The sequence below is a fragment of the Nomascus leucogenys genome, chromosome 10 (assembly GCF_006542625.1).
Source record: "Nomascus leucogenys isolate Asia chromosome 10, Asia_NLE_v1, whole genome shotgun sequence".
Classification (NCBI taxonomy): Eukaryota; Metazoa; Chordata; class Mammalia; order Primates; family Hylobatidae; genus Nomascus; species Nomascus leucogenys.
The window spans coordinates 80,103,729-80,130,554 of record NC_044390.1 but is presented as its reverse complement, the minus strand read 5'-3'; the positions used below and the strand labels follow the sequence as shown (position 1 = coordinate 80,130,554).

General features: G+C 43.4%; 1 protein-coding gene across 2 annotated transcripts; it reads right to left on the bottom strand.

The window, feature by feature from the left end:
* Window positions 1-444: 444 nt before the first annotated feature.
* Window positions 445-26,826, bottom strand: OAS1 (2'-5'-oligoadenylate synthetase 1). 2 transcript variants are annotated; one of them, XM_012510116.2, is made up of 6 exons: window positions 26,384-26,826; window positions 24,778-25,066; window positions 22,375-22,559; window positions 16,754-16,983; window positions 15,799-15,952; window positions 445-1,610 (listed from the first exon to the last, which is right to left on the bottom strand). In XM_012510116.2, exons 1-6 carry the CDS (start codon window positions 26,561-26,563, stop codon window positions 1,566-1,568), a joined length of 1,083 nt encoding a protein of 360 aa, XP_012365570.1. In that variant the 5' UTR covers window positions 26,564-26,826; the 3' UTR covers window positions 445-1,565. The 2 variants fall into 2 exon arrangements, with proteins under 2 accessions (XP_012365570.1, XP_003274468.1); XM_003274420.4 differs by lacking the exon at window positions 445-1,610 and adding an exon at window positions 13,592-14,109.

The window sequence follows — 26,826 nt, the reverse complement described above, 5'->3', positions numbered from 1 at the left end:
CACTTGGAGACTCTCACCGACTCCTCCCAACGACCATGGCGTGGGTGCTGTTATCATCACCCATTTGACAGATGAGGAAGTCAAGGTACGGAGGAACTAGGTAACTGACCAAGGTAACACAGCTGGAAAGTTGTCTGGCTGGATTCAAACCCAGCCCAAGCCCACAGAGCTGCCCTCTTCTGAAGCCAAATCTTCCTAAATAATTTATATGTGTAATGCAGTTCCAATAAAAAATTCCATTTTTAAAAACTTCAAACACACGATCTAAAGTCTGTCCGCAGGAATTAAAAATTATTTTGGAGGAGAAGGAGGAAGGAAAGTCAGTCAGTTTAGGATGGTACCTTGCACAACAATACTACATATTAAAACATTGTAAAGCTACAATAGGGAAATCGTCTTTGAACTGGCACAAAGCTAAGCGGACTGTAAGCTATAAGCATCAAAGCAGATTTCTATGATGATTCTTCGTCACAACTAGGAATTATTTGTGTTACCTCCATTTGACAGATTATGAAACTGAGGCTCAGAGAAGCTGAGTGACTTGCCTGGGATTGTACAGCAAAGGAGGGCATGGAATGTGTGCCTATGGAGCTTAATTAAATGGACAAGGAAGCACTAAGACAGCAGGGTAGAGATTAAGAGCACAGGCTTTGAAGGCTGGCAGTTTAGGGTTTGCATCCCAGCTCTGCCACTCACCAGTTGTGTGACTTTGGGCGCAATGATTTCAACCTGTCTGAACCTCAATTCTCTCATCTGTAGCAACGGGGAAATAATGCACTCATAGGCTTAGCAAAGTGGCTGGCATCAGATAAGCACTGAGTAAATAGCAGTAGTTTTGTTTTTATTACTTTTATGTTATTGTGGATTTTTCGTTTTGTTTTGTTTTGTTTTTTGAGATGTAGTCTCGCTCTGTTGCCCAGGCTGGAGTGCAGTGGTGTGAGCTCGGCTCACTGCAACCACCAGCCAGCAGGTTCAAGCGATTCTCCTGCCTCAGCCTCCTGTTTAGCTGGGATTACAGGGGCTGGCCAGGATGCCCGGCTAATTTTTGTATTTTTAGTAGAGATGCAGTTTCACCATGTTGGCCAGGCTGGTCTTGAACTCCTGGCCTCAAGTGATCTGCCCACCTCCGCCTCCCAAAGTGCTGGGATTACAGGCGTGAGCCACTGTGCCCGGCCATGTCATTGTTTTTATGATGATTATTAACCACAACATCCTTTTCAGTTATACACAGCTAACTCAAGACTGAGATCCCACTATTTGTGTAAATCTACCTTGTATTTTTTTCTTAAATTTTATTTTTTAATGAGGGAGAGAGAGAGAAAGAGAAGGAGAGAGGGAGGAAGAGAGGGAGGGAGTTCACATGTATTCATATGGGGGCATTGCAAGCAGAGCTGGAAATAGATGCTAATTTTAAGTAGAGAGAGAGGTTGGGTTGCAATTAATTTTATGAGACATCTGTTTATTGTTGAAGATTTTCCTTGCTGTGATTTCTGCCTCCCTAAGCAACCTGGAAACTATAGGATAATGAGGCTCCTCTTGTCTGTTGCAAATTCACTGCATGTTCGCTAATTATTGGTATAGTGCCTTCTGCCAACCGGTGTCAGGTTTACCTGAAAATGAAAAAAGGAGTGTGTGCTCACTCTCATATGAAGGAGCCTGTCTTCCCAGAGAGCATCAGTGAGAAAAGCCTATAGAAGCATCTCCACTCTGGCAGTCAGGAGACCCTAGGTCTTATTTGTCTTGTTTTGCTGTGCAGTACCGGGTGAGTCACTTAGCTTCTCTGAGCCTCAGTTTTATTATCTGTCAAATGAAGAGAATGCAGGGCAACAGTTTTAGATGTTTTAGAGTCAGATGGTCTTGAGTTTGAATCTGGAATCTATCTGTACCACATGAGCAAATGAATGCCCTCTTCTGAGCCTGTTTCCTCATCATTAAAATGGATTTTATTTATCAAACCATTACCAGATGTCAGGTATCATTCCAAACACTTTATAAATACTAACTCATTTAATCTTCATACAAATCCTATGAGATAGATGCTATTGTCAGCTTCCTTTTAGAGATAGGGAAATGGCATAGAGAGGTTAGGAAATTAGCTCGACGTTACAGAGCTGGTAATTGGTAGAGCCAGGATATGAACCCAGGCAGTCGGACTCCGGATTCTTTGCTTTCAGCTCCTTCCTCCTTCCATCATGCTCCTCCACCTCACAAGGTTGTGATGTGAGAATAAAATGAAATAATGAATGTAAGGTCCCTAGCATGTTCCTGGAAAGTTGTAAATGTCAATAAGCGGAGACTGCAATGGTTATGGTTATGCCTATTAGTGGAATGAGCTGCCCGGCATGCCCCAAAACAAAAGCAAATACAATTCCAGACTGCATGAACAGAAGACTCAGAAAAAGTATCTCTTTATGGTGTGTGGGTATGTGTGGAAATGGTGATCCAGAGACTGTGGCCAAGATGGTGTAAATATGGAACCCATCAGTGAAAAATCTGGGATTGGAAGCCAGCCATCATATTTTCCTGAAAACCAGTACATCCAGAAATGTCGATCAGCAGCCAGCTAACCAAGGAGAGTGTGTGTTAGAGAAGAGAGAAAGAAAGAGCTCCCTGAATGAATGTGGGCTTCACTGAGTGAATGTGTGACGTCAGGGTGCGGGACACCCCCAGGGGAGCATAACATTTGAAGGAACACAGTTTGATGGAGTTGATAAGGTCTGCATCAGCAGCCTGTTGCTATTAAAATGAATGCCGATTTTGTTCAGATTTGTTCTGTAAAAGGCCAGAGCCAGGCTCTTGAGGGTCACACTGAGGTGGGGTGCAGATTGGCAGGAACCAAAAGGGACCTTAGTCCTTCCCTGAACCAAGGTGACTGAGGTCAGTGAGGCTGAGGAGGGGACTGTAGGAGACTCAGAGCACTGGCCTTGGGCAGGCAGGAACTCGGGGCATGAGGAGGGCCCCATCAGGGCACAGCTCCCTGGGGTGTGTCCCAAGTGCCAACTCCACAGTGGGCAGTGAGATGAGGAGAAGGGGCCTTGCACTTGGGCCTAACAGAGGTGGGTTCAAATCCCACCTCTGTCTTTTATCAGTGGTGTGCCCTTGGGCAGGTCACACTTGACCTCTCAAAGCCTCTGTATCAGGCCATTCTTGCATTGCTATTAAGGGATACCCGAGACTGGGTAATTTATAAAGAAAAAGAGGTTTAATTGGCTCACGGTTCTGCAGCCGTTATAGGAAGCATGGTACTGACGTCTGCTCAGCTTCTGGGGAGGCCTCAGGAGGCTTACAATCATAGCAGAAGGCAAAGGGGGAGCAGGCATATCATGTGGCGAAAGCAGGAGTGAGAGAAAGTGGGGAGGAGGTGCCACCCAGTTTTAAACAACCAGGTCTCATAAGAACGTACTCACGATCACAAGGATAGCACCAAGGCGATGGTGTTAAACTACCCATGAGAAATCCACCCCCATGATCCAATCACCTCCCAACAGGCCCCACCTCCAACACTGGGGATTACATTTCAACATGAGATTTGGGTGGAGACATACATTCAAACTATATCAGCCTCAGTTTATTCTTCTGCGAAATGGGGAGAGTCTGACATACCTGTCTCAAAGGACAGTCAAGGCAAGGCCACACACACTAAGTGCTAAGCACAGTAACTCAGGGAAGGCCATCATCATTATTATCATCTTCTTGCTCATCTCTCCCTTGCCTTCTTCCACCTTATTATCATAAAAAAGGACTCTTTTTGCCTGGGTGAGAAGACAGTTGCCTTCTGTGTGACTTTGGGCTAATTACTTAACCTCTCTGTGCCTCAGCTTCCCTATCTCTAAAATAAAGATGTTAATAGCACCTACCTCATAGGATTTATATGAGGATTAAATGGGTTAACATTTACAAAGTGTTTGGAACAGCACCTGACATCTGGTAATGGTTTGATAAATAAAATCCCATTGCCTGAGGCTCATATATAGGTAACTCCAGGAACCAAACAGAATATGCAACAAACTCCCAAATGCAGAATTTATAAAGGGGCTCCTCAGCCATGTTAAGAATACATAAAGGGGTTGGAGTGTGGAGAGGAGCAATGTTTGGCAAAGAGATTGCCCTGGAGAGAACTGTTGTCAGGTGATGTGTTGCTTCCCTTTGGGAGATGGATGGGGGTGTGATGTTCCTTGCCTCAATCCAGCTGGCTTCCCAAGGACCCCTTGGAAAGCTTTCCATCTAGCTGGGAGACACAGAGATTCTGAGGTCTGCCTCACACCCAGGAAAGCTGAAGTGGCCTGTAGTTGCCTGATGGGGGCAGGATGGGCTTCATTTGGGAGGCATTTCCTCTGGTCCAGATGTGAATCACATGGGTAACAATTCTGGCATGGGGTCATCTTGGGGGCTTGTCTCACAGGGCTCTCTGGCAGCAAAGAAATGCTCACAAGAAGCTGGGTGTGGTACAGAAATCTAGATGAGGCAGGAGTTAGAAGGGACCATGTAGAGGAGAGATGTAGAGGCCCTAGGAAAGGGACTTACAGAGGTTCCCAGGCCTGAGATCACTGTAGAATCCATAAACATATCCTCTCCCCCAATCCTCAAGAGGAAGCGCCACTTCTAGCCATCTGCCAGACCTCAGTGTGGTAAACTGAGTCACTGGCCCCCATTTCACTTCTTTTTGGATCCATGCTTTGCCATGGGATGTTGTAGTTCCTCCCACTAAAGATGATGCTTACTTCCCAAGTCCTTGAGTTTGCTCAGCCATGTGACTTGCATGGCCAGTGGAATGTGAGAAGTGGCGGCACGTCAGTGCTGGGCTGAGGCCTTAAATGGCTTCATGTGTCTCTGTTTACTCACTTGTGCTTCTGCCATCTCCAAAGCCCATTCAGCCTGGGCTCCAGAAGACACGCACAGAACAGCCTTAAATGCAACTGGCAGGAAGGAGTCGAGCTCAGGAGAACCCACAACATGTACAGAGGCACCCAGCTGAGCCCGGCCTGGATCAACCAACCCATGCTCACATGAGCATCAATCACTTCACAGTTGTTTTAAGCTACTGTGTTTTGGGGTAGTTTATTATGTAGCAATCACTAACCAATACACTTGAAAGAAGTAAATCTCTTCTCTCAAGAAAGAACTGCTCTAGTCCTCGCATGGAATGATTCTGCAGCTTCCCAGAGGAATAGAGAGAGCAGAAGGCAACCACAACCCCATCCCTGAAGGCAGGCTGCTAACTTCCAGTCTTAACTGGGAGAGAAGTCTGCCCTCTGACCACGGAATGAAGGGTTGATAAAATATCAAGGACTGAACATTCAAATTCCTGAATGAAGGATGTGTTTGTAACTTGAAGGGACAGAGGGCTACCTATTAGCTGAGTTAGCAGAAAAATCATGAGACCTTCCCGCAAAAGCTAAAGATCCTGGCACTAGGCTCAATACGTCACTTTATACAGTGATCCTGAGTTCAGTGGGTTTGCCTATGGCCAGCACAAACCCAAACCAGGGGAGGGACAGGCATCCACAGTTCTGAGGCTGTCCCTTCAGGCATGCTCCAGTCTTTGGTCTTCAAGTCATAGGATTCAGTTCAGTAAATGCAAAGGTGTCTGTAATTTTGGACAAGCTACAAGTAGGCTGGATTCTGTTTCCAGCATCCTTGCTCCCAAACATAGATGGTTGCTGTGAACTGTGACGTGACCTCCAACAACTTCTCCCTACATTAGCACAGCAGAAAAAAAATCAGAAAATCTGATAATTCTTGCTTGATACAAGTGAAAAAGAAGACGCTTACATTGCATCTGAGCCATGCTGCAGCTTGGGGGGGGGGGTCTGTTTGTTACAGCAGCTAATGTTATCCTAACTAATACATCAAACCGAGATCACAGTAGTCCTGCCGTAATCATGCATGTTCTATAGATTAAGGTTGATTTTAGTACAAAGCTGTCATGTGGGAGACTGTGGAGGCCTCACCATTTGTGGGAGAGAACAAAGATGGTGAATAGAAGTCTCCTATGGCAAACACAAGATCTTTAATTTCATAGGATTCTGGGAGTCACATGGCGGAGAATAGGGAGGGAGGCACTTCTTAAATCCACCGAAGATCTTATGCTCTGAATGACGTGTGACCAGAGAATTAGAATCAATGCTAATTTCAGGTATACAGTGATGTTGCAGGAAGTCAGGGACCCTGAACAGAGGGACCTGCTGAAGCCATGACAGAAGAACATAAATTGTGAAGATTTCATGGACATTTATCACTTCCTCAATCAATACTCATAATTTCCTATGCCTGTCTTTACTTTAATCTCTTATTCCTGTCATCTTCGTAAGCTGAGGATGTATGTTGCCTCAGGACCCTGTGATGATTGCGTTAACTGCACAAATTGTTTGTAAAGCATGTGTGTTTGAACAATATGAAATCTGGGCACCTTGAAAAAAGAACAGGATAACAGCGATGTTCAGGGAACAAGGGAGATAACCATTAGGTCTGACTGCCTGGGAGCCAGGCAAGACAGAGCCATATTTCTCTTGTTCCGAAAACAGGTAAGAGAAAGATCCCTGAATTCTTTCCCCCGTAAGGAATATTAATAATTAACAGCCCTGGGAAAAGAATGCATTCCCAGGGGGGCCTCTAAAATGGCCACTCTGTGGGTGTCTGCCTTATGCAGTTGTAGATAAGGGATGAAACATGCCCTGGTCTCCTGCAGCACCCCTCGGCTTGCTAGGATTAGGAAATTCCAGTCTGGCGAATTCTAGTCAGTCCCATTCTCTGCCCTTGAACCCTGTTAAGATGTTTATCAATGACAATGCATGCACAGCAGGACATGAAACTTCTTTAGTAATTCTAGTTTCGCCCTGACCTTGTGATCTCACCCTGACCTTCTGCCTTGTGACCTTTTGTCGGCCTTGAAGCATGTGATCTCTGTGACCCACACCCTATTCGTATACTCCCTCCCCTTTGAAGATTGCTAATAAAAACTTACTGGTTTTACGGCTCAGGGGGCATCATGGAACCTGCTGACATGTAATGTCTCCCCTGGACACCCAGCTTTAAAATTTCTCTCTTTTTGTACTCTTTCCCTTTATTTCTCAAACCAGCTGACACTTAGGGAAAATAGGAAAGAACCTACGTTGAAATATTGGGGGCTGGTTTCCCCCAATACAGTATGATATTCAAGCATCATGTCGTACTCCTCAAACACATGCATTTTTTTTATTAACATAAAATTTTAGGCCAGGTGCAGTTGCTCATGCCTCTGTAATTGCAGCATGCTGGGAGGTGGAGGCAGAAGGAATGCTTGAGGACAGGAGGTCAAGACCAGCCTGGGCACCATAGTGAGACCTGGCCATTACCCCCACAGGCTCCTGCCATCAGGTTTATTAGCCCTCTAATAAATTATTAGATCATTTATTAGATAATTATAAGATAAATAGAACTCTATGGATTAGACCTCTCATAAATAGTGCCTGTTACCTCATCGGACAATTGTCCCTGAGGAGTCTCTTGCTCATCTTTGCATCCCCAGCGCTGAGCTCAGAACATGGCCCAGGGCAGACCTTTGATAAATATCTTTGAATAATCATCATAATAAGCTCTAACTTCCTTTAGGATAAGCTATATGTGAGGTACTGGCATAAATCCATCATCCATTAGCTCCTTCAGTCCTCTCTATAACACTAAGAGCCACAATTGCACCCAAATTTATTTATGTATTTATTTATTTACTTATTTCTGAGACAGGGTCACATTCTGTTGCCCAGGCTGGAGCGCAGTGGCTTGATCATGGCTCACTGCAGCCTTGACCTCGTGGGCTCAAGGAATTCTTCCTCCTCAGCCTCCTGAGGACTATAGGCATGAGCCACCACACCTGGCTAATTTTTTTATTTTATACAGACAGGGTCTCACTATGTTACCCAGGCTGGTCTTGAACTCCTGGACTCAAGCAATCCTCCTGCTTTGGCCTCCCAAAGCATGCACACCTATTTGACAGAGGAGAGCCTGTTTCACCAAGGAGTTAGGTAAGTGACTTGACAGCTCATAAGATTCAGAAGCAGGATTTGCGCCCAGGCAGTCTGACTCCAGAGCCCTGGGTTGGATCTGCCTGAAGGGAAGTTTGGGGAGGGGCAATACCGGCCTGTGGTTGGCTGGAAGAGGGGCCCTGGCACCTCACAGACAGGCGTGAGGGGTGTGCAAGGAGGGGATTTGTGTGAGGACAAGGAGGAGGGTCTGGGAGAGTTCACGCAGGGCCTCAAAGACAGCAGTACATCAAAATTCACCCCCTCATTGAGCTGAGAGACCTAACATGAAGCTGAGTGTGCAGAGTTCACCCATCAACCCTGGACCTCAAACTTGACATTGAACGTTTCCTCATTTTGAACACTTCCAGCTGTGTCCTAATTTCTTCCGTGAACTTCACTCTCATTTCTGTTGGCTAAACATTAACTCTTCTTAGTTTTGTTTTCTCAGCAGGGAGGAGCTGAGGAAATTTATCTCTGGGGGCTCAGAAATTTCCAGGTCAGGTGCTTCAATTTGATAACATAGTTTCCCTTGTCCTTACACATTTGCTCCTCTGTTTCCAAATCTTGTTAGTTTGTCCTTGAACCAGCAGCTCCAAACAACATCACCCCAGAGCTTTCTGTAGCCTGTGCCTGCCAACTTTGCGTAAACTATCATATCTTAGCTGTGAGAAATACCTCTCAAAAGCTTTTTTATTTTTTGTTTTTTTTTTTGCGAGAAAAGTGTCTTTATTATTTCCCATGGCCACAGAAAATTTAGAAAAGTATAAAGATCACCTATAATGCTATAGCCAAATATCACCACTGAAAATGTTTAAGTCTCCCATGAACCAACCAGTGCAAAATGAAATTAAAGAAAGCATGCCAAGTACGATAGTACTGAAACAAATACTTGGGAATACATATGACAAAAACCATGAAAGACCTCTGCAGGGAAAATGATAAAACATTGTCACTGTCACTAAAGAGGACAAAAATTAATGAAAAGAGACTCCAAGTTCATGGATCAGAATCATCAAATTCTATATGGATATATATGTAAAATATAGATATTATTCTTCCCAAGCTAATCTGTGTAATTTTAATCAAACGCCTCCCCATATTTTGGAAGGAGCTTCACAAATTGAGTATAAAATTAATGTAGAAATAAAAAGGGCCAAGAGGAACCAATGACTTGATTAAAAAGAGAACAGAGTTCTCCCAAAGATACTAAGAATTATAAGGCTATAGTAATTAAGACAAGGTTGTATTAACTTAAGGACACAAAAAATAGACCAATGGAAAAGAGCAGAGTCCAGAAACAGACTCCCACATAGATGGGCTCTGGGAATATTTAAGAGGTGGCTTTGCAAAGAAGTGGAGAGAGCATTATCCCTTCAATAAATGCTGCTGGGATAATTGAGCATCCACATTGGAAGAACTGGAACTGAACCCCTTCCTCACATGCCATATAAAAATAAATGCCTTTTGTTGTCTGTGCTTTTGGTGTCACATCTCTGAAATCACTGGAAAGACCAATGTCATGAAGTCTTCCCCTCTGCTTTCTTCTAGTAGTTTCAGTTTCAGGTCTTATGTTTAAGTCTGTAATCCATTTTGAGTTGATTTTGTGTGTGCTGTAAGGTAAGGGTCCAATTTTATTCTTTTGCATGTGGACATTGAGCTTTCCAAACACCATTTGTTGAAGACATTGTCCTTTCCCCATTGTGTATTCTTGGCAATCGTGTCAAAGATCAGGTGGCCATGTATGCAAAGCACAGGAACAAAAGCAAAAATAGGCAACTGGGACTACATCAGACTAAAAAGCTTCTGCATAGCAAAGAAAACAATCAATGGGCTGAAAAGACAATCTATGGAATGAAGAAAATATTTACAAACCATACATCTAATAAGGGTTAATCTCCACAATATGTAAGGAACTCCTACCACTCACTAGCAAAAAAATTAATAACTTGATTTAAAAATGGCCTAAGGATAGGAATAGATCTTTCTCCAAAGAAGACATACAAATGGATAACAGGTGTATGAAAAGATACTCAATATCACTAATTATCAGAGAAGTGCAAATCAAAATCATGATGCAATATCACCTTACTCCTGGTAGGATGGCTATCATTTTTTAAAAAATGAACAAAAGATACCAAGTATGAGGATGTAGAGAGATGGGAACTCTTGCACACTGCTGGTGAGCCACTGTGAAAAACAGTATAGAGGTTCCTCAAAAAATTAAAAATGGAACTACAATATGTTCCAGCAATCCCACTTCTGAGTATCCAAAAGAATTGAAATCAGGATATCGAAGAGATAACTGCATTCCCATGTTTACTGCAGCACTACTCACAATAATCAAGTGGAAACAACCAAAGCAACTATAAATGGATAAATTCGTTAAAGAAAATTAATGTATACAGTGCACACAATTAATGTATACAGTGCACATACAGCCTTTAAAAATAAGAAAATTTGTGTGGGCGTGGTAGCTATGATCCCAGCATTTTGAGTGGCCAAGGAGGAAAGATTGCTTGAGGCCAGGAGTTCAAGACCAGCCTGGACAACACAGCAAGACCCCATCTCTACAAAAAAAAAAAATTAAAAATTAGCCAGGCATGTTGGCACACAACTGAAGTCCCATTTACTTGTGAAGCCGAGGTTTTCCCTGACTCCTAGGATGGCTCCTAGAAATGCAGAAAAGTGTGAAATTCCAGAATTGCTGTGGAGCTGGTGGAAGAAGGTGTTAAAAGGCCAACGGAAGTGGGCACACTGAAGAGGAGTGGATATGTTTACCATTTAAGTCTGGAAATAGAGTCCCAGGGTACAAAACATTCCCCAAGTCCATAAGGAATGTGCTGGAGAGAGGGACACCTGCATCATGGGGTGTTCTGGTGGTGGCCTCCTGGGAAGAGGGGCTGTTACAGAGCTTGGATTGATAAGGGCAATAGGGCAGGCAGGACTCCCAGAGCAATAGAAGCCAGGTGGGTGCAATGACTATAATGAATGGTGAGGTTGGAGGGGCTGCCAGGGGTTGTGACTGATACAGAGTTAGGGACCTGGTTAACACAATGTGGCCTCTTAGTGACTTAGTGGATGGGTATCTTGAAAGGGCACTACTCAATTTATACCATTAGAAGAAATCAAGGCTGGACGACCAGGGGGTTAAGGGCAGCCATTCCAATAAAAAGTCATCATCCCCTCCTGATTTTTGGACCTGACCGACCCAGTTTTCAGACTAGACCCCATTAATAAAGAGGAGGCAGAGTCCCCTTGGGAAAGGATGCTGTGACACCATAGCATATATAGTAATGGTTTCCCCCGAAGGACCTATGGCCATTTATTCAGAGGATGATAACACTGGAAAAGGGGAATCACTCAACATTTCTAAGACTGTTGGGCAGAGGATCAACATTGATAACGATGCATGAAAACCCAAAGCGTCATCACATTCTGTCCCCATCAGAGTAGGGGCATATATGAGCCAAGAGTGAAAAATGGAGCCCTGGCCAAGTCAGGCTTGTAATTTGCCCACTGTGTCTATGGACCAACTTGGTGATCATTTCCCTGTCTCCTGAATGTATATTCAAAAAGGACATGCTTGGTAAAAGACACTACCCCACATTGGCCTGAGGGTTAAGTGAGGGCTATCACAGAGAGGAAGGTCATGAGGATGCCTTTGAAACTGCCACCTCCCTGGCCAGGATAGTAAATCAAAACCACTATTACATCTCAGAGCCAGGGAAGTACAGAAATTAGCACCCTTTTATTAAGTCCTAAAGGGCTCTGCAGCTGATATAGGCTGTGGTGCAAGTCGCCCCTCGACTTGGCCCACACCAGCCTAGCAGACCCCATGGTGTTCAAAGTGTTAGTCCTGGGAAAAGATGTCATTCAGAGATTATGGCAATATCTCCTTAGAGAATTATAACACAGACCCCTCCAGGACTCTGGAGTAAGCCCATGTTGTTTGCAGCAAAAATGTCTATGCCCTTTGAAAAACAATCCTGGTGCACTCCTGGGTCCTGTTGTAGATGGAAGGCTGATCATGTGGCCATGTGGCTCTTCGATCAAGCAACTAATTACTGATTCCATTAATCTACTTTTGGTTGTGGCATTGCTATAAAATGAAACACTCTTAAAAGGCAACACAAGTGCATTTTCCATACGGGAAAATACAATGAAGCCATTACATTGGGATGTCCACACTTGCCTATCAGCATGGAGTGTGTGATGATTGATTTTATGTGACAAGTTGACTGGGCTAAGGGTGCCCAGATAGCTGGTAAAACATAATTTCTAGGTGTATCTGTGAGGGTGTTTCTGAAAGAGATTCACATTTGAATCAGTAGACTGGCATCATCTAATCCAGTCTACAAATAGGACAAAAAGACCGAGGAAGGGTGAATCTGTGCTCAGGTTGAGTGGGACATTCATCTTTCCCTGCCCTTGGACATCGGTGCTTCTTGTTCTCATGGCTCCAGAGTAGGAAAACAAGCTTTCATTGAATGAGGACACATTAAGACCATACTGCAGTGATTAAGAATGTGAGCTTTAGAGAGAGAAGGATTAGGGTTCAAGTTCAGACTCTGCCCCTGACCAGCTGGGTGACCCTGGGCAAGCACTGTAACCTCTTAGAACCTCAAGTTATTCCACTTATTATTATGAGAATAACAACAAAACCCATCTCACAGGGATGCGGGGGGACTAAATGGGAGAATATAATCTGGACAGACCAAAGACTGCTTACCAGCCACCCAAGTGACCAGCAACTCAGGTGATCAGAGCATGCTAGGTTCTTTTGTGAGTATTTATGAGAGTTTTATATTTTAGAATCTTATGAATGATATGCTGATTCTTGGTCCCAAGGACAGTGTGACAATGTGGCAATGTAGGTCAGTATAGTCGAATCTTTAATCCAGTGATTTACCTTGGAGGGCAGAGCTGCCCAATAGAAATACATAATATAATGCAAGCCACATGTGTGATTTCACATTTTCTAGTAGCTACAATTAAAAAGGGAAAAGAAAGAGATGAAGTTCATTTGATTTAACTCAAATATATTTAAAAATTGTCATTTCAGCACACAATTAAAAAAAAATTATCAGTTGGCAAGAACCTGGTATTCTTTTCATTTGTACTAAGTCTTTGAAACCAAGTATATATCTTGCACTCACAGCACATGTAGATTTAGACTAGCTACATTTTAAGCATTTGATACATGTGGTTAGTGGCTGCTGTGTCACACACGGAGGTTCTATAATTTTTCTCAGAGATATGGAGAAAGGATAAATCAAGGATGCTTATTTCAGAATTATTAGTAATAGGAAAACCATGTGATATTAAGATGTTTTGCACAAATGTCAACTCCATGAGGACAGGGATTTTTTTATTTAAAAAATTCTGTAAGTCTTGGCTCTGCAGGGTCATGAGGACAGGGATTTCTGTCTGCTTTTGTGCATTGCTATGTTTCCAGTGCCCAGAGCTATGCTTGGCACATAGTAAGTGCTCAATAAATATTTCTTGTTGAATCAATGTATATACACACACAACACTCCTAGATATGAATCTGTACTTCTTGGCTCTGTGCCTTGAAGTTAATAAACACACAATAAATGGTATTTGCTTCGTTTTTATTGTTATTGATAATACACTAGACATAACCCTCCCATCAGGTGCACAGAAGAAAGTCAAGGCTGGAATTTCATTCTCTTATCTAAATCTCTCTGTTCTCTCTCAGGGAATATTTTCAGAGAATAGGTGGAATGAGGTGAGGCAGTGGGGAATGTTATCTATGATAGGATAGAGGGCATAGAAGGCCAGGAGTCAGGAGACCTGGGTTCTGTCCTGGATTATACACCAGCTCACTGAGGACCTTTGTCCTCTCTGGATCAAGAGTCCCACCTGAAAATGAAGGAGCTGGTCCAGATAACACTGGAGCCCTTTCCCCCAAGTGCACTGGCATTCAGAGGATGGTGCAGGTCCAGTTCTCTTCTGCCTGTGGGGTGGATGCTGCCTGGAGTGTGCTGGGACTATGAGAGAAATGAGAATAGTCCTGTGTTCCGATGTAACCATATTTCTCATACATCCCGGGATCGTTGGTGTCATCATCTTCACTGTCGCTTTCAGCCTGAAAGGGTGAGACACATGATCACATCAGGGAGTCTTCCTACCGTGCAGCTGGATTCAGTGAGCATTTATGGTGGATGCTGTGACATGCCATCTGGATCCCCCTTTGAGGAAGGACTAACAAACCCCAGCTGCTGGGACGGTGGTCAGCAGACAGACTTCAGCTGTCAGCCCTTTTAGGGGTTGCCTCAGCTGCAGAGAGCCTTTTGCTCAAGACCATGCCCTTTCCCAAGGTGCCCAAGCACAGTGAGTGATCCATGTAGGGGTATAGAGGCCTGGCCACCTCTGTCGCCATGGGGCAGCTCTAAAGGCCATTCCAGCTCCAGGACTGTCCTTGGAGTTGGCTGAAGTTGGCATTTGCTCTGCATCCCTGTTCACTTCTCCCTATTCTCTTTCATGCTTCCTTCCTATCCTTTCTTCCCCCGTTTCCCTGAGTGCTGGTCCCAGTGGCTCTCCCCCAGAACATCCTGCATACTAAATTCCATCCTGGAGTCGGCTTCCTAGCCATCTGCAACATCATCAATCCCCTGGAATCAGACAGATTCCTGCTTGGGGGTGGAAAGATCCAAGACTGGGTCCTTTGCCCCTGCTTAGCTGTGTGACAACCCAAGTCACTCAGCTGCATCATCTCCCATTGGTCAGATGAGAGGTGGGGATGAGACAAGGCAGGCTGTTTAGCACAGTGACATGAGCACTGGCTTTAGAGTCCACTGAGTCTGAATTCCATTTCCACCACTTGTTAGCTGATGTCCTTGAGCAAGTGACCTCACCTCTCTGAGCCTTTGTCTCATCTGTAAGATGGGAATAATAGACAACATGCCTCATGGGACTTTTCAAATAACTAAAAATAGAATGTCCATTCAACCCAGTGATCCCACTACTGGGTATCTACCCAAAGGAAAAGAAATCATTCTATCAAAAGACACCTGCACTCCTATGCATATCGCAGTACTATTCACAATAGCAAAGTCATGGAATCAACTTAAGTGCCCATCAGTGTGAACTGGATAAAGAAAGTGTGGTATATCTACACCGTGGAGTATTATGCAGCCATAAGAAAGAATGAAATCATGGATGCAGATAATGGAGGCCATTATCTGAAGTGAATTAACCCAGAAACAGAAAATCAAATACTTAACATCTGCTAAAGATGGGAACAATAGACACTAGGGACTCCAAAAGGGAGGAGGAAGGGAGAAGGGCAACGGTTGAAAAAATTCCTTTTGGGTACTCTGTTCACTATTTGGGTGACAGGATCAATAGAGGCCCAAACCCCACCATTACACAATATAGCTGTGTAACAAATGGCACATGTACCCTCTGAATCTAAAATAATAAAAATTTTTTAAAAATGCCTCATGGGATTGTTGTGAATATTCAATGAGATAGTGCATATTAAAGGGCTTGGGACAGAACCTGAGCCTGAAGCAGATAGTCAATAAATGGTGTTAGAGATTATTTATTATTTCTCTTAGGGGAATGAATTCTGGACAAGGGATGTGAAAATTCCAGAAACCCTCGATTGTGACCAAAATGACTGTAAAATATGGAGCACAGCCTGTAACTATACGAATATAAATGGCCTTTGGCAAGAGGTAAGTTCTTTGGAAAGAATGGTCTCCAGCTATATGTCTCAAGCTTCATGGAGAGGCGCAGGGATGAATGGCAGGGAAGAAGCAGGAGGTCTCACCTGCAGAATCCAGGAGCTCACTGGGGACCCATCCCAATTCTTAAAGCATGGGTAATTCAGCCAGGCCTTAGCCTCTTGTGCCAGCTGCCTCCAGCCCTTTGGGTCTCCACCACCCAAGTTTCCTGTAGGGTCCGCCGGGTCCAGAATCACAGGCCTGCAGAGCAGCATTTAGAGAGGGACAGGTGAGAACTCTGTCCAGGGAGTCCAGATGCTCCTGGGAGAGCAAAATAGCAGCATGGGATGGACTGGGACCCAGAACATGAGGAAGGGCTCCCTGGGGTATGTCCCCAGTGCCCTATTCCCCAGCAGGCAGTGAGCATGAGGAGAAGGAGCCTTGCACTTGCACCTGACAGATGTGGGTTTGAATCCCACCTCTGCCCTTTATCAGTGATGTGCCCTTGGGTAGGTCACTTGAACTCTCTAAGCCTCAGGATTCTTATCTGTAAAATGGGGATAGTTCCACCTACCTATCTCAAAGGCTATGCTGTGAGGATAGAAAAAGCCCAGTTATGTGAAATGCTCAGCACAGTGACTAGAACATAACATACATATCAGTAATATTGATAATAATTTTTACTATTATATTAGCATGTGTTAGTCTTACAGCAAGCTTTCAATACCTGGGAGCAATTACTATCATTGTTGTTGCTGCTGTTCTTATTTCAGTTCAAATTCCAGCTATTTTACTCATTTTCTGTTAAGGGTTGGACAAGCTCCTTACCTCTCAGAACCTCAGTTTACTCACCTGTAAAATGATTAGCATAGTGCCTGCTTCACAGGGTTGGAGGTAGGTGTTTAAATCAGATGGCAGTAGTAAAATGCCCAGTACAATGATGGGCAACAGGAGATTCTCACTAAGTGGGGAGCCCTCCCACCTCCTCCATTTCCAAGGCACTGTACCTGTATCCAGGTGTTCATTTACATAGGGCAGCTAAGCCATGTGGGGATAGCATACCTGGGTTTCCTGAGCTGCCTGCTCAGGTACTTTTCAATAATGGGGTTTTTAAAGTCATAATAATTTGTCCAGTAGATGCAGAGTTGCTGGTAGTTTATGACTAATTCCAAGACGGTCCGAAATCCCCGGGCTGTGTTGAAATGTGTTTCCATGCTCCCTTGCTCCCAAGCATAGACCGTCAGGAGCTCCAGGGCATACTGAGGTGGCAGCTTCCCAAGCTTCTCCTTACACTGAGAAGAGGAAAAACAATCAGAAAAAAATTGGTTTGCTCAACTTTTGTGTAAACTACATTTCTCATGGGCCAAATCCAGCCTGCCACCTGTTTTTATAAAGTTTCCTTGGAACAAATCCAGGCTCATTCATTTATGTATAGTTTATGACTGCATTCATGCTACAAAGGCAGGGTTGAGTAGTTGCAACAGAGGCTGTGCAGTCCACAAAGTCTAAAATAGTTACTATCTAGCCTTTTGTTTTTTAAAAAAAGTGTACTGGCCCCTTGTTAAGAGCACTGGATTCTTATTGATGTGGGTTTGAATCCTGGCTTCACCATTGTCCAATTCTAAGTAGATGACTTAGACTCTCAGAGCCTCATTATTTTCATCTGCTAAGTGAGTGATCGTAATAGCACCTATCTCATTAAGATACTATGAAAATTAACTGAGAAGAAGGACTTGTAATGTTCCTAAGAAATGCACAGAAGCAAATGAAATTCTTTCTGGAGGAATATACATAATCCAAAACCTCAAATTATTTCACACATAATTTTCAAATACATTGACCAGCACAAATGTAACCAGGCACACAAAGAAACAAAACACTAAGAGTTATTACCAACAGAAAAAAGAGAGATAGTAATAAACCTACAAACTTTAAATGCTGAAAGACTGAACACAGACTTTAAAATAACTAGGAACTCTACAAGGAAAACTACAAAACATTGCTGAAAGAATTCATAGATAACACAAACAAATGGAAACACATCCCATGCTCATGAATGGGTAGAATCAATATTGTGAAAATGACCATACTGCCAAAAACAATCTACAAATTCAATGCAATTCCCATCAAAATACCACCATCATTCTTCACAGAACTGGAAAAAACAATACTAAAATTCATATGGCACCAAAAAAGAGCTCACATAGCCAAAGCAAGACTAAGTAAAAAGAACAAATCTGGAGGCATTACATTACCAGACTTCAGACTATATTGTAAGGCCATAGTCACCAAAACAACATGGTACTGGTATAAAAATAGTCACATAGACAAATGGAACAGAATAGATAACCCAGAAATAAAGCCAAACACTTACAGCCAACTGATCTTCGACAAACCAAACAAAAACATAAAATGGGGAAAGGACATCCTATTCAACAAATGGTCCTAGGATAATTGGCAAGTTGCATGTCGAAGAATGAAACTGAATCCTTCTCTCTCCCCTTATACAAAAATCAACTCCAAATGGATCAAATACTTAAATCTAAGACCTGAAACCATAAAGATTCTAGAAGATAACATCAGAAAAACCCTCCTACACATTGGCTTAGGCAAAGACTTCATGACCAAGAACCCAAAAGCAAATGCAACAAAAACAAAGATAAATACATGGGACTTAATTAAACTAAAAAGCTTCTGCAAAGCAGAAGAAATAATTAGCAGAGTTAACAGACAACCCACAGAATGGGAGAAAATCTTCACAATCTATACATCCAACTAATATCCAGAATCTACAAAGAACTCAAACGAATCAGCAAGAAAAAAACAATCCCATCGAAAAGTGGGCTAAGGACATGAACAGAGAATTCTCAAACGAAGATACACCAATACCAACAAGCATGTGGAAAAATGCTCAACATCCTTAATTATCAGGGAAATGCAAATCAAAACCACAATGTGATACCACCTCACTCCTGCAAGAATGGTCATAATAAAAAATTAAAGAATAATAGATGCTGGCGTGGATGTGGTGAAAAGGGAACACTTTTACACCATTGGTGGGAATGTAAACTCATACAACCACTATGGAAAACAGTGTGGAGATTCCTCATAGAACTAAAAGTAGATCTACCATTTGATCCAGCAATCCCACTACTAGGTATCTACCCAGAGGAAAAGAAGTCATTATACAAAAAAGATACTTGCACACACATGTTTATAACAGCACAATTTGCAATTGCAAAAATATGGAACCAGCCCAAATGCCCATCAGTCAATGAGTGGATAAAGAAAACGTTATACACACACAAACACACCATGGAATACTACTCAACCATAAAAAGGAACAAAATAATGGCATTCTCAGCAACCTGGATGGAATTGGATACTACTATTTTAATTAAATAACTCAGGAATGGAAAACCAAACATCGTATGTTCTCACTCATATGTGGGAGCTAAGCTATGAGGAAGCAAAGGCATAAGAATGATACATGGGACTTTGGGGACTGGGGGGAAAGGGTGGGGTGTGGCAAGGGTTAAAAGATTACACATTGGGTACAATGTACACTGTTTGGGTGATGGGTGCACCAAAATCTCAGAAATCACCACTAAAGAACTTATTCAGGTAACCAAACACCACCTGTTCCCCCAAAAACCTATTGAAATAGAAAAATTAAAAATAAAAAAAAAATCCTCTCTCTGTGATCAGTGGTTTGAATGAGGACAGGAAAGGAGAGGTATCAGAGCCATATATGTATACACATGAATCTGTGTGTGCTCATGTCACAGAAAAGAAGTGTAAATAAAACATAAGATTAACAAATAATAAAAATTAAAAATAAAATAACTAGGAATATCATATTCACAAGATAAAATAAGAACTTTAAATAGTTAGCAGGGAATTAAAAGCCACAAGAAGTACCATGGCAGATACAAAAATATGAAATAGAAATTTTAGGATAAAAATGGCAACTGTAATTAATTACAGCAAATTAGTATAGCTAAAGAGAAAATTAGTTAATTGGAAGGTAGATTAGAAGGAACTATTCAGAATAAAGCATGGAAAGATAGACAAAAGGATGAAAAACACAGAAGAGAGTATAGAGATATAAAAGATAGAGTAGGGTCTAACATACATTTAATTGGAATTCCAGAAGGTGAGGAGAGAATGAGGGAGAATCAATATCTTAGAAGAATGGCTGAGAAGTTTCAAAACTAATTAAAGATATCTACCCGCAGATTCAGGAATTTTAATGGAATCCCAATCAGGACAAATAATAGGAACCCATCATTAAGACACAGCAGATTGGAGCTAAACAAAATCAAAGACAAAGAGAAAACTTTTACATGCAGCCAGAAGAATAAGATAGGTTACTTATAAAAGAGCTGCAGTTAGACTGGCAACTGACTTTTTAATGATGACACTGGAAGATGGAATGATATATTCAATATACTGAAATGACCACCCAGCAAAAGCACCCTTCAACAATGAAGGCAAAAGCATGACATTTTCAGACAAACAAAAACTGAGAGAGTTTACTACCAATAGACCATCATCAAAAGAAATCCCAAAGGATATATGGTCATTTAGGAAAATTACCCCAGATGGAATGTTAGAGGTGTAAGAAAGAATGAATAGTGAAGAAAGTGGTAAATCTGTGAGCAGATTAACTAAACATTTGGCTATAAAACAATAATAACACTTCGAGGCACTTGAAAATATAAACAGACTTGAAATATACAAGAAATGTAGTATATAAGTTGGAGGTGGTGATGATGGTGGTTAGTGGAGTTAAATTATTGTTAATCTTATCTTGTTTTTTTTGTTTGTTTTTTTTTTGTTTGTTTGAGACGGAGTCTTGCTCTGTCCCCCAGGCTGCAGTGCAGTGGCGCGATCTCGGCTCACTGCAAGCTCCGCCTCCCGGGTTCACGCCATTCTCCTGCCTCAGCCTCCCGAGTAGCTGGGACTACAGGGGCCCGCCAACACGCCCGGCTAATTTTTTGTATTTTTGGTAGAGACAGGGTTTCACCGTGTTAGCCAGGATGGTCTCGATCTCTTGACCTCGTGATCCGCCTGCCTCGGCCTCCCAAAGTGCTGGGATTACAGGCTTGAGCCCGGCCAATCTTATCTTGTTTTAAAGGAGAACAGCATCAAGAAAGAAAGAAAAAGACAATTCTTGGCTGTGCAGGATTCTCTTGATCATTGTACAACAACTAGCATTCTTGTCTTCTTTCCACTAAATATAAGTAGCACCCATGTCCTCCCATCACCATGGTTACCAAAAACACCCTCATTAATTTTCAATATGTCCCTGGGGGCAGTGCTGCTTTTGTAAATTCTACAATGCTCAGGCTCCATGATTACAATTCATGGAACAGCAAACACTTAGAAGTCTGGCAACTAAATGATTGTCTTTTTTTACCTAGAGGTGTTACCTTTAAATTGGAAAGTTTATTCCTGATTATTTTCATTCATTCATTCATTCATTCATTCAAGAAATATATATTGAATGCCTATTAGTATCAGGCAAACTCTTAAGTCAGTAGACCCAAATTCGAGTTTTTGTTTGTTTGTTTGTTTGTTTGAGACAAGATCTTGCTCTGTCACACAGGCTGGAGTGCAGTAGTGCAATCTTGACTTACTGCAACCTCCTCCTCCCAGGCTCAAGCGATCCTCCCACCTCAGCCTACCCAGTAGCTGGGGCTACAGGTGCTCACCATCACACCTGGCTAAATTTTTAGTTTATTTTGTAGAGATGAGGTTTTGCCATGTTGCTCAGGCTAGTCTTGAACTCCTGGGCTCAAGCAATCCACCTGCCTTGGCTTCCCAAAGTGCTGGGATTACCGGTGTGAGCTACCGTGCCCAGCCAAATTCAAATTTTACTTCTGCTACTTATTGGCCGAATGAGCCATGCGACCCAAGAGTTTCTCTTTTTGACCCAAGTTTCTCTTGGTGTAAAATGGGTTTAATAATAATGCCTAACCTTATCTAACTTACAGAATCACTGCTAAAATTGACTAAGATGCAGGGCGTTTAAAAGTGAACAGAAAATCGTATCACATCCGCAAAACATAGATAAGCTAAGCACATAATACATGTTAGCTTTTATTGTGTGTACTCCTATGGTGGCTAAAATATGCTACATTTATCAGGACCAACTATGTGCCATGTTACTGTAGCTGTGGCATGCTACTCATTGCAGATAAGAAAGCAGAAAGAACAGAAAGGTTAAGTTGCTTACTTAAGGCCAGCCAGCCAGTAAGTGGGAGGAAAGGGCATCTGAACATATATTTGTTTGAAACTCTTGTTTTAATTTATCTACCTTCTGAAGAGTGTGGTTGACTCTCTCTCTCTCTGTGTGTGTGTAGCATTGATTCATTTATTCAACAGTTATTTACACCTATTATGCACCAGGCTCTGTTTTAAGTTCTGGGGATACAGCAGTGAACAGAACACCAAAATCCCTTCCTTCCTCTCTTCCTTCCCTTTCATTCTCCCTCCTGTTGCAGCCTCCTCCCTCCACCCTCTCCACCTCTTTTTCCTTTCTCTCCTTTTACTATCCCTCTATTTCCCTCCACCACTCCCCCTCCTCTTTCCTTCACTCCCTTCTTTCTCTGCACCCCCCACCCCTCCTCTGCTCCCAGTCGAGACAGAACCCACCAGGCCTGGTGGGAGGGCCATACATTTTGGTACCAGTGCTTGACTAGGCGGATGAGGCTCTTGAGCTTGGTGGGGCGCTGCTTCAGGAAGTCTCTCTGTAGTTCTGTGAAGCAGGTGGAGAACTCGCCCTCTTTCCGCAGGTAGATGCACTCCTCGATGAGCTCGACATAGATTTGGGGGTTAGGTTTATAGCCGCCAGTCAACTGACCTGTTTGGGCAAAATCTACAACTTAGGTGTCAGCCCTTCTCTGAATTTCCTTCAGTCACCCTGAGGGGACAATCTCCCTGGCCATGGGGTTTGATTGAAAAGTGCAGCAGACCCAGGGCTGGGAAGCCTTGAGGTCCATTCCCGATCCTCCCTCCTGCCCTCTCCACTGCCATCACCCCATCCAAGCCACCACAGTCACTTGCCAGAACTATGGCAGCAACCTCTTTACAGGTTCCCCCACAGCCTGTTCTCAACCTGGCACCTAGAGAATGCTGCTGATCATGCTGCTCCCTGCATCCCACAACATCTGGAATTTTAAAACCTGAAGTCCTTATGGTGGCCAATGATGTCTGGTGTGATCTGGTCTCCGGAACCTCTCCCACCTCACCTCCTGTCTTGCTTCCTTTGCCCACTTTCTACTTCTCTGACTTTTTCTCTCTTCCTCAAATGTGCCACGGTCATTGCTGCTTCAGGGCCTCTGTACTTGCCATTCCTCTTCCCAGAACCTCCAGATCTTCCCAAGTCTCACTCCTTCTCATCTCTCAGGCTCAGGGACCCTCCCTCACGACCCTGTCTAAAAAAGCTCCCTAACCCCCATGGCTATCTATTGTTTCACTCTACTTAGTTTTTTTTCTTTTTTTTTTAATCAGTCCTTATATTCTTTTCTTTTTTCTTTTTTTCGAGATGGAGTCTCACTCTGTTGCCCAGGCTGGAGTGCAATGGCATGATCTTGGCTCATTGCAACCTCCATCTACTGGGTTCAAGCAATTCTCCTGCCTCAGCCTGCCGAGCAGCTATGATTACAGGCGTGCACCACCACGCCCAGCGAATTTTTGTATTTTTAGTAGATATGAGATTTCACCATGTTGGCCAGGCTGGTCTTGAACTCCTGACCTCAAGTGATCCCCCCACTTTGGCCTCCCAAAGTGCTGAGATTACAGGCGTGAGCCACTGTGACCAGCCTTCTCCCTCTTGTCTTTTACAACCATTGTACTCCAGCCCCCAACACAAAAGATGGCACAAAGGAGAGAATCCAGAACTTTCTCATACCCTGGTGTCTTTGGAGAGTCAGCATTTTTTTTTTCATGGCTGCCCTAGGACTAAAGGAACCGTGACAGTTCCTTTAATTAAGTCCTAATTACTTGATAATCACTAATTGCTGCTTAATGACCAACTATTAATTAGTAGCCACTAATCAGTAAGTTCAGTTTAATAGTAGCTGTTTGTGTGGCGTGTGACAGATGTCATTGCATTTTCCTCAAAAAATTAAAATTTAAACTATTCCGTGTCCCTCTGTGAGTTTACTGTGGTGTTCTGAGGTGCCTTCATATGTAGCTGGGAAATTCATAGTTTTGACTGATCGACTGACTGATTGAGACAGGGTCTTGATCTTGCTCTGTGCCTAGGATGGAGTGCAGTGTCACATCGTGGCTCACTGACACCTCGAATCCTTGGCTGGCCTCATGTGATCATTCAGTCTCAGCATCCTGAATAGCTGCGACCACAGGCATGTACCACCACACTTGGCTAATGTTTTAAAATGTTTAGTACAGATGAAGTTTCACTTTGTTGCCCAGGCTGGTCTTGAACTCCTGGGCTCAAGCAACCCTCCCACCTCAGCCTCCCAAAGTGTTGGAATTACAAGCATGAGCCACCACACTTGGCTGGAAGTTCCAATGTTTGAACACCTGTTACTCATCAGAGCTGAATGTAGATGATCATTTATCACTTAAAATAATGATATGATACAGGTAGTGTGGTTTTACCAATTCTCCTGATGTGGCGAGGGAGCCTCTGAGAGGCTACAATTCCTGTCCAAATGTTTCTGAAGATTATAAATATCTATCTCCCAACGTGCTGCATACATTTGATGAGATCTCACGTTGGGACAAAGATGAGAGTAACATGAACTTTAAGCCACATCTTTGCTGCCTGATTTTAGAAAGATAAAATTCACACATTTTGCCATAAACAGAACTAGTGAGCCTTGCAGATGTTCTGTAAGAAATGTCTTTGTCCCCACATTATGCCAATTTGCTGTTTAATGTCTCTTCTGTGATAGATCATGACCATATTCATTCTTGCCCAGGGAGAGATCCTAAGATCTCCTTCCACCTTGCTTTAGAGGGATGCCCTGTTGGGGCAAAAAGCTCTCAAGCTGTGGGAGATTTCTGCTCAGAAATGGGAAGAGGGAGAAAAAGAAGCCGGGAGCTCTCACCCAGGGCATCAAAGGCAGGCAGCACATCGAACTCCACCCCCTCCCCGAGCTGGAGCGAACTCAGTACGAAGCTGAGCGCACGGGGGTTGTCCCAGCGTGGAGCCTGGACCTCAAACTTCACGAAAAATGCTCTCTCTCTTTGACAGGCTTCCAGCTGTCTCCTAATTTCCTGGATGAACTCTCCCCGGCGATTTAACTGATCCTGAAAAGTGGTGAGAGGACTGAGGAAGACAACCAGGTCAGCGTCAGATCGGCCTCTGAGGGTGGTGCCCTTGCCTGAGGAGCCACCCTGAAAAAGACAAGAATAATAATTGATGCTTAGTGAGGCAAACCTCCCTAAATAAAATGACAGGAGCAATCACCAACATTATGGAGCACTAGCCACTGTTCTGAATGCATTGCCTGTCTTAAACTCCTATAATGCTTGCAATGATGCTATGATTTGGGTGCCATTATCATTAGTTCCCATGTTACAGATGGGTAAATGGATGCTCAGTGAGATAATATATCAGCCCCATCACCCAGCTAGTAGGTGGCAGATACAATTCAAACCTGGGGGCCTTCGTCCAGGATCTGTGTTCTTTTCCCATTGCCCTTTACGATGCCCAGGACTAGCTTATGCTGAGTGGTTCACACTTACTATTTTACTTAATCTGCACAGCCCTATGAGGTATTGAGGGGAAGTAGAGGAAAAATCAGGTAAATGGTCAAGGCTGGGCCCTGGAGGAGCGGCCTGCCTAAAACTGGCGCAGGGAGTGGGGCTTACCTAAAACAAATCCACAGTTATACATACAAGAGAAGCAGCACTTTGTGCTTGCCTAGAGATATACCCACAGCTGCATAAGGTAAGGGAAGTTGCACAGCTTTACTGGTAAAAAGTTTCTCAAACAGTTACAGGGGGGAGAGTGGTTTCTTATAAGTTTTTTGCATTCAGCTGCAATCTGGCAATCCACTCAGACTTCCCTCTCCACAGTGGAGAGAGCTTTCTTCTTTTGCTCACTGAACTTTTACTCCAAGCTCACGTTTGTGTCCATGTTCCTTAATTTTCTTGGATGCAGGACAAAGAACCTTGGGTACTAATTCAGACAGTGAGAAGCTGCTACATTAAGGTGCATTGGCAAGACTGCAACAGTATTGGGGATTATGGCTGAGGAAATTGGGACACAGAGTAGTTAAGTGACTTGCTCAAGGTCTCGCAGCCAGCAGGTGCTATTTGCTTTCAAAACATATGATTCTTTGCTGCAGAAATGGTGAGCCCCTAGCCTGGCTACTAATTAGCAAACTTTTTACCGGAGCTGGGCTTCAGTTTCCCTACTTCTGAAATGGGCATGGCCTAGGACAGTGGTTCATAAACTTCAGCAGGAAGTAGGGGAGAGGGTCACTTGTTAATAATAGGGATGTAGGATTTCACCCCAGAATCTAGTTTAACATGCTGTGTGGATAAATAAGAAACCACCAGCCCAGAAGATCTCAGCTCTCTGTACTCATATTTGCACCTGGGTTCTAGGTTTTTGCTTCTCTCTCTCTGTCTCTCTCTCTCTCATTCTCAATCTCAACTCTTGCACATTCAGCCACCCCTCCCCTGGCCAGGCAGGCCTGGACTCACCTTTACCACCTTGGACACACGCACAGGGTAGCAGCTACCTCGGAAGCACCTTTCCTTCAGGAACCCACAGATGATGTCAATGGCATGGTTGATTTGCATGCGGAAATGCGTGTCTGGCAAGAGATAGTCTTCGATGAACTTGTCCAGAGATTTGGCTGGGGTATTTCTGAGATCCATCATTGACAGGAGAGAGAGTGGCAACAGAACTGCCTCCCAGACCTGTTCGCTTTTATCTCATCTGCTGACTAAGCCTGGGCTGCTGTTGGTTTCGTTTCCTTGGAAGGGAGGAGCCGTCTTTGCATTTTCCTTTTGCAAATCCCACACTTCCCTGATACCAGTGCTGAATTTCATCTGCTCACTCTTCTGCTTCCTGAAACTTACCCTTTGTCTTTTAACCAGCAACTAGCAGCCCAGCCTTTCTCTGAACTCTGCTCCGGAAATGC